The sequence below is a fragment of the Hetaerina americana genome, unplaced genomic scaffold (genome assembly GCF_022747635.1).
Source record: "Hetaerina americana unplaced genomic scaffold, ioHetAmer1.1.p SCAF_43, whole genome shotgun sequence".
NCBI classification, from domain to species: domain Eukaryota; kingdom Metazoa; phylum Arthropoda; class Insecta; order Odonata; family Calopterygidae; genus Hetaerina; species Hetaerina americana.
The window spans coordinates 2,057,360-2,065,040 of record NW_027287019.1 but is presented as its reverse complement, the minus strand read 5'-3'; the positions used below and the strand labels follow the sequence as shown (position 1 = coordinate 2,065,040).

General features: G+C 32.5%; 1 protein-coding gene across 2 annotated transcripts in view; it reads right to left on the bottom strand.

The window, feature by feature from the left end:
* Nucleotides 1-2,322: 2,322 nt before the first annotated feature.
* Nucleotides 2,323-7,681, bottom strand: part of Csk (C-terminal Src kinase) — a 115,423-nt gene continuing 110,064 nt past the window's right edge. For both annotated transcript variants that reach the window (XM_071591193.1, XM_071591194.1), the window contains one exon: nucleotides 2,323-7,595. In XM_071591193.1, coding sequence (XP_071447294.1) covers nucleotides 7,512-7,595 — 84 coding nt within the window. In that variant the 3' untranslated portion in view covers nucleotides 2,323-7,511. The remainder of the gene's footprint in view (nucleotides 7,596-7,681) is intronic.

Below are 7,681 nucleotides of genomic sequence, written 5' to 3'. Positions count from 1 at the left end.
TCCACCCCCACGGCCTTATTAGTAATTAATTGAATTATACATATCTAAACGTATGTTTAACATTTGGTAACTGTTACCTAGGCATGGACATGAGATACCGTTTGGTAGCTTGTATCCATTGAAAACCTACCAGTAGATACCCGATACTAATAATAAAATAAATTTGTATCCTTAAAATGCAATATCTTCTTAAAAAAAGTATTTGAATGATACAATATTTATCATAATTGCATTGTACATCAGTACCACATGATAACATCTTTATTGTTATTACTGCTTCAAATGTGATAATACTGCTTGAACAATAGTGTGAAACAACTTAATGCGAAATAATTCAAAATTCATTCCTTTGACTATTAGGACAAAAATTGAAATTAGAGGTGCATTGTAAATGGCCACAGTCATTCATTTCCTTGTGCTATTGCGATATATTCATAGTATGCTAATATTTCCTTAATCCAAGTTGGCCCTAACATAGGTTTTTTTCATGTCCTCCCCAAGTTTCTTTTGCTCTATCTACGGAACTCATCACGCACATGGGTCTTTATAAATAATTTATCGCTTTAAATTTGTTGACAATTAGTTCCATACTTATGATTGATACATTGTTGACATGTATTATATCACTAATATGTATAGCTAAGTCATCATGATCTAATTATTTCATGTTACCAAAGCAATTATTAGTTTGGATGATCTACAAAACATCAGTATACCGGGAGAATCTACCTAGATAAAGAGATTTTGTTTTGTTGATTTATCGTTCAAATGCTCAAAAGACACAGAGCTCATCAGTGTTATGCTATTTGCATAGACACAATGGAAGACGTAGGGGAAATAGGAAAATAAACACATACAAGACTATAATAAACATTATTAAATATACTCATAGCTAAAGATTCACACTTTGAGATTATCATCAACATAGCATTTTAAGAATAACATAATTTCATAACCCAATATTATGAATAAATAAGAAATACAGAAGACTCCAGGTCCAAGGTGGTTCTTATCTTGGTCAACCCCATATGATGAAACGAAGATATAATACTTTGAACAAGGAATTTCCATCATACTGTCTCCCACCGAGGGATAACATTTTACCAAAGATAATTTTCTCTTCAACATACCACAGGCCACCAGTTAGGAAGGTAAAATGGAATGTTTCACCTTGTTGATACCCTTGGTAAATCCCTGATAGAACTTACTCGAGAATGCTGTTTTAAGGATGTAGCAATGCAATGTGGAAAAAGTGAGAGTAATAGCTGAACTTCCATTTCTAAGCTATTCGCTCCGTAAGTTTTAATGATTTAAAATACCCAATGACTTACTTTTTTAAGCTTGTAATAACATTTGACCCAATTATTCATAAAATATTTTAAGCAGTGCAAGATGAATGTAAAAATTACCACTGAAAATTATCTGGACAAGGATTCAGCAGTAAGGTCCAAATATGACAAAGAAAAAGATTGAAGTAATAAACAGCCCTAACCTCTTGTCAGACTTGATCAGCTTCCAAAATTAGTCTTTAAGTGCTCACTAACTGGTATATTTTATGACTTCTAACTGGTCGATGGTAGTTATCAATATAATTAGGAAAAAACATTCCAGATTTTAAAACTGTCACCACCCGTCAACATACTGCTCTAAATGCACTCCCAGTCCTCACCCTCCATGCCATAAATACCCATGAGAATCTTGAGTTGCTCACCATTGCAATGCAACAAAGACAGTTAAGGTAATTCTTATGGAAATACGAGGGATCTTTTTCTTCTGGCATCCCCTTATTGATTCACAATTATTAGTCACAAAACTAAAACAATAATGGTAGACTAAGCAGTCAGGATGAATCTTACGAGCAAGTTTCCCATGCAGACCAGAAGAGTTTTGACTAAAGATCACAATCTAAATGTGAAATTCAAAAAGAACCCCTACACAAAAAAAGATTGTAGACTGTTGTCAGAGTGTAGAATTAAATTTGGAAGGAATATCAGTCAACAAGAATGTACTACTAAACGATTCATTTATAAGATTCTGAAATTTTGCATAGACAGGTAAGCCATACAAAGCATAAGAGTAAAGCAAAGGGCATGGAACTTTTGAGGTATTGTGGTATTACCAAGCCAGGAAGTTATTAAGTGAGCATTGAGTATTGTCAAGTGGCATTTAATCACTTCCAACAGGTGAAAATTCAATGATACTGCCATTTTTGGTTTTGGCACAGCATTTAAGGAAGGTGAAAAGTACCTTATATGGGCCAATAAAATAAAAGCAATATGTAAGAAGTTTCCTGACATTTATTTGGTCAATAAATGGATCTGATGACAATTATTCCAACAATATATTCTTATATACAATAGTTTACAATGATAAATCTTTAAAATAAAGTAATTAAGTTGTTATTCAAAATAATTTCACTTTAATTCAGGAAAGCAGATATACAATTCTTTGGCAGGTGTTAAAATCCAAAACATAATTTTACTAACAACCTCATAACAAAGTAGCTGACAATTAAGGATCACTGGTAAATTGACTAGGGATTAAGATTTTGTTAACTTTGACCTTAAACATAAAACTAGTACCTCAAAAACATATCACATCAGTTGTATGTAGCAGAAAACAACACAGGCAAATTATAAATGTCAATATAATATTATCATATTACCTAACAACGCAATGTGTCTTTCTGACATTACTATCCAACTAATGCACATAGAGACATAAATTGATCAATTTGTTTTCTTCACACCCATTATGAAGAAGGCTAATTGGCTTCTATTAAAATTATTTTAAACAAACATCATGTCCACAGGCAAGACAGATATCATAATTCAACTCTACCATTCATGAATAAACATCCAACACTATTATAACATGAATCATTTGAACAAATGTTGTAAAATTCAGAAGGACATTCAGCACTTGAGTAACCAGTCAGTGAAACTGCTGAGTATTCCAGGATATGACACAGAATTGATTTGTCATTATTAACAGCAACATTTCTACATAATTCAATAGGAAATTATATTGACTACAGGGTTAAAAACTATGAAGGGATTTCTGGGGCTCATGAATATTTCCTCGAGATCTCAAAACATTTAAATTATGATAACAGTAATTCAAAGCAGCATCAATGCAAATTTTATAGCCATGGCCATGGATACATTACCAGTGAAATGGAAGAACAAACCATCCAGTATCATGACATGACCAAACGGGTTGTTAACATGGCCAACATTTGTAATAAATGTTCTTGTACATATTTAAAAATTTTAATTCAAGAATTAAATAATCAGCATTTGGTATAATGAGGATGACCAAAATTGGCCAAAAACAACATAATGATTGTGAGAAAGGCATTAAATCCTACACAATCAAACATCCTGGGAAAATTTTGAAATCTGAGGAAAATTTTGTGCTATCTGCAGCCACACATATAACATGCCCTTCCATTACATTTTCAAATGCATAACACTATCTTCAAATGAAGGAAACATTAAGATACCACCAGTCTGGGAACCAAATAAAATGTGTCTTATGAGAAATACTGCAGAAATTATTGTTCACCATATTGTGCAGTTAGGGCTAAGAAGCAGGGGTGAAGAGAGTAACACCTTAACCCTGATTAAGGGCATTGAAAGAGGGGATTTTTAATCAGTCACAATCCAAAAGGGCATTTTCCTACATAAAATGTTATTTCTGACATACATGTCAGTTACGTAATCAAACAAAATTAAAATCTTGTAACAAAATTAGAGTAAAGATTGCAACTTAAACCATTCCACTAAAATATGGGTTCAAATTACATTTATAACCCATAAAAATGATTACAGTATTATGAAACAAACAAACAATATAGTTTATTCAAAACTCCGTTAAACTTTATGAAAACCTATAAGAAAGATAAGAATTCAATACAAAAACAGGAAAGAAATGTTGAGACATTATCAACATTTGCAAAGTCAAAAGAGAGATATTTGCCAAACGACTATCAAGGAACTAGACTTGCAAATACAGGAAAATTAGTAGAGGATTGAAGTTGGTATTTGAAGCACCAGATTACTTGATTTCAGAATATAGACTCTAAACTTCAATAATTAGGGTTGAATAAAAGAATTTCAGGGAAAACCCTCACAACAGTAACATGAACTATATATTTTGAAACAGCCATCATATCAAGCTTAAAATAGGCATACATTTTCATAGATCATTTGCATAATTATTCAATCCTTATGGAAATGCATACGATAAACTGAATTCTCAACACAAGATGTAATCAATTGCTCAAGAATTACTTAAAACAAACTAGGAATTTTCAAACATTACATCGCAGTTAGAATAATGTGCAAAGAAAATAAAATGCCCAAAATAAGTATCTTAAAAGTAGTTCCCCCAAGAGAAATCCATTCCCATGTAGCAACCTTAAATTCATTGTACAGCCTCCCTACACTTCTTGGAGCAGGTTAACACCAAATTCAAACTAAAAAAAATAAGCCATCCCATAAAAATGTGAGGAACACAAAATCATTAGATACGCTGCAATGTGACCATGAATCCTGGAAAGCATTACATTTACCTAGAGGTCTTTGCATTATTTATACTTATGTGAACTTGACACATTAGTATGGATACAGTATTAGTAGTTTCAATAATATTTCAAAGTGCATTTTTATATATTTCACCTACAACTTCAAATTCATTCATTGTTCCATACGGCTATGAATACATTAGGCACATTGGTTTGGCAACTTTGATACAGTAGCTAATGCTGAATTCTTCCACACCGGCCTTTCATAACGAGTTTGCCCCTGTGAGTGTCAAGTAGGTTGAGATTCCATTTAACTAAAACCAACAGGTACACTCGGTCAACTTTCATTGGTGTCAAGAAATTAAACTCTTCAGTCCAAAATGGGAAAGCCAAAATTTGCAGTAGCATATTTGTGCACATTATCACACTAGCAACTCCTAAAAGTTAACTGTAACAGAAGGCAAACCTTTGCTTTGTGGCTTGTGATCCCATTCCTTTAAAATATCTCTCCAACTGCACAGCTATTATAAGGAAGGAGGAGAGACAGACATAGCTGTGATTCTAACAAAAGAAAAGATTGTTAAAAGAGAGGATACATTGGGGGTACAAACAAATAATTTTCAATACAGGTACTGATCTAAGCATACATACACACATCATGGTTTTAAAAATAGTCCAGATTTCAATCAAAATGTATATGAGATGTCCCACAAATTGTGGTCGACTGAGTGTAAGATCACAAAGAAAATGCAGCTCTTCAAACACCTCCCTTCACAGATGAATTCAGTCTTATAGATGGATTAAAATTAAAGTTACTTCATTACTGAAGACTATGCCTTCTTCCTAGTCCAAATATAGTCTGTATAATTTCACTCAAAAATAAACAGGGATTTAATTTGTTAGCTTAACACCAGAAGTAAGCAACATTATTGGAATTAATAATACAAATATTATACTTCATAGATATCATTGGAGCCCAGAAATGCTACATGCAATTATAAATTTATTTTCTTTTAAATACACCAACTTACCCTTTTCTAAGGTGCTCAAACAGGCACACAAACCAATGTCTAAGATGCTAAAACTGATCCTACAACACCCTATGACACCCATCTAAAAACATAAAAACCTCTAGTACAAAGCATGACAAAATTCAGACTATGTGTTTCTCATATATAGATTTTTTTCCTAATGATCCTTAAGGTTAGCATTATAAACTTACAAAGTTGTATCACTCATTGTAAAAATAATTGACATTTGCACATTGTCTGAACATTAAACGTGGACGTGTAAATAGTAGGCATTTAAACTCATTGAGTTCTGAGCTCACAAAATGATAGGATAAGGAGATCTTTCAAAGCAATCACTCCCTCAGGACACAATCCCAGCCAATGGGTCTGGAAAAACACAATACACTCAGGAGACAGCCCTCGTGTAAACAAATAATATGAAAGTGTGCAACAAGTGCACATCCTCAGATGATATGAAAATGCAATCCATTTATGCAGAAATTAAAATGTATGACAAAATTTAGACTGACTCAAACATTATCAGATATGAATTGCAGAAAATGAAAAAGAATTACTGAGCATAGTGCAACAATACATTAAATATATCCTCGAATTCATTATTAATAAATTTCTAAATGATCAATAAAAACCAAAATGCAATTAATAAAAAGAAATAAAAGACTAGAATCATGCTTATTTGCATTTTAAATAACTATTACTTTAAAACCTGAAGCTCAGTCTAGACAATCTCAGCTCTTTCATTTTCATAAAATTCAAGGAATATTTAAAATTGTCATTTAAATCAATGTTTTATGTCAAGCAAGCAAGTGTCATGAAAAACAATACAGATGATTTTCTTTTATTTTACAACATATAATACCACTCTGAAATAACATACTGGATAATTGTTTATGTATGTACAAAGGTCGATAATAATTAAAACATGAAATCATGTAATTAAAATGAACATAATCATCCACATAAATAGGATCTATATACAGTAATGTACAGGATAACAAAGTCTATACATTAGTAGTTATTTACAACCAATTTTTTTGAGAGCGTGAAAAAACAGAATGATATATAACTGCAAAGAAAAATGATTGAATGTTGAAGGCTGAATCAAGCATTTGAATGAAAAATGTCCCATTCTACATGTAAAACTTAGAGATATTCTACAAGACAAATGCTAAGTAATAAGCCATAAACAAGAAAGCAACTCATTTCTAAGAGGAATGGGAATGGAGTATCACAAATTAATTTTTCATTTCCACCTGAAGAGTATCTCAAATGATATCTCAGATGATTACTTGGGGAGTTGGCAAATTAAATAAGAAATTAGACAAGTGATACAGCTCGTTAATCCAAGGCACATAAAGATTTTGGTCACAAATTAAAATATACCAACAAACATACACCCTTGTATGAAATTATATACTAGACATTTCTCCAGAACTAACTCAATGAATAATTTAAAAACCAAGCAAGGCAAAGAATTATGCCTTGTATAATATATCTTCAACTGTTGAATGAGAGACAGAAACCCATGAATATCGGTCACAGCCACCCACCTGCTGGCACGTCAGTGAATTCAGCAGCTGAACATGAAACATGATGCCTTTTGAAGCATTGATGTCCACCATTCAGGCTCACAGTCTGTAATTGCACATGTACTAGGACTATTGATTTAAGAACAATTTTCACAACATTGCATCCACTTGTTACGTAAATCACTGGGTTTTCAGTACATTTCTTTAAAAATATCACTCAACACTGATAAAACATCAGCCCCCAAAAAAATGGCAATTTCTTCAGTACATATTCTCACAATCTGTGGCCCAGTGCACGATGACATCCAAATACAACTGGCTCCACTACAGGCTCCTCTTGGTCTATGATAACACCAAAATTATAAGAAGGCAAATTTCCTTCATAGAACTTGGGGAGAGTGAGAGAGAGCGGATTTTTCAAGTTCACACAGTAATTGCCTTCAATAAACCAAGTTTTGTTTCTATTTCTTTGAACGATGGTCTTTTTTCTGGTTGTAAGTCCCATGCCTGAAAATACACAGTAACATAAAAATGCTGTTTATTTTGTAGCATACACAAAAAAACTAAATTTCTAATTCAGGACAAGTGATGTC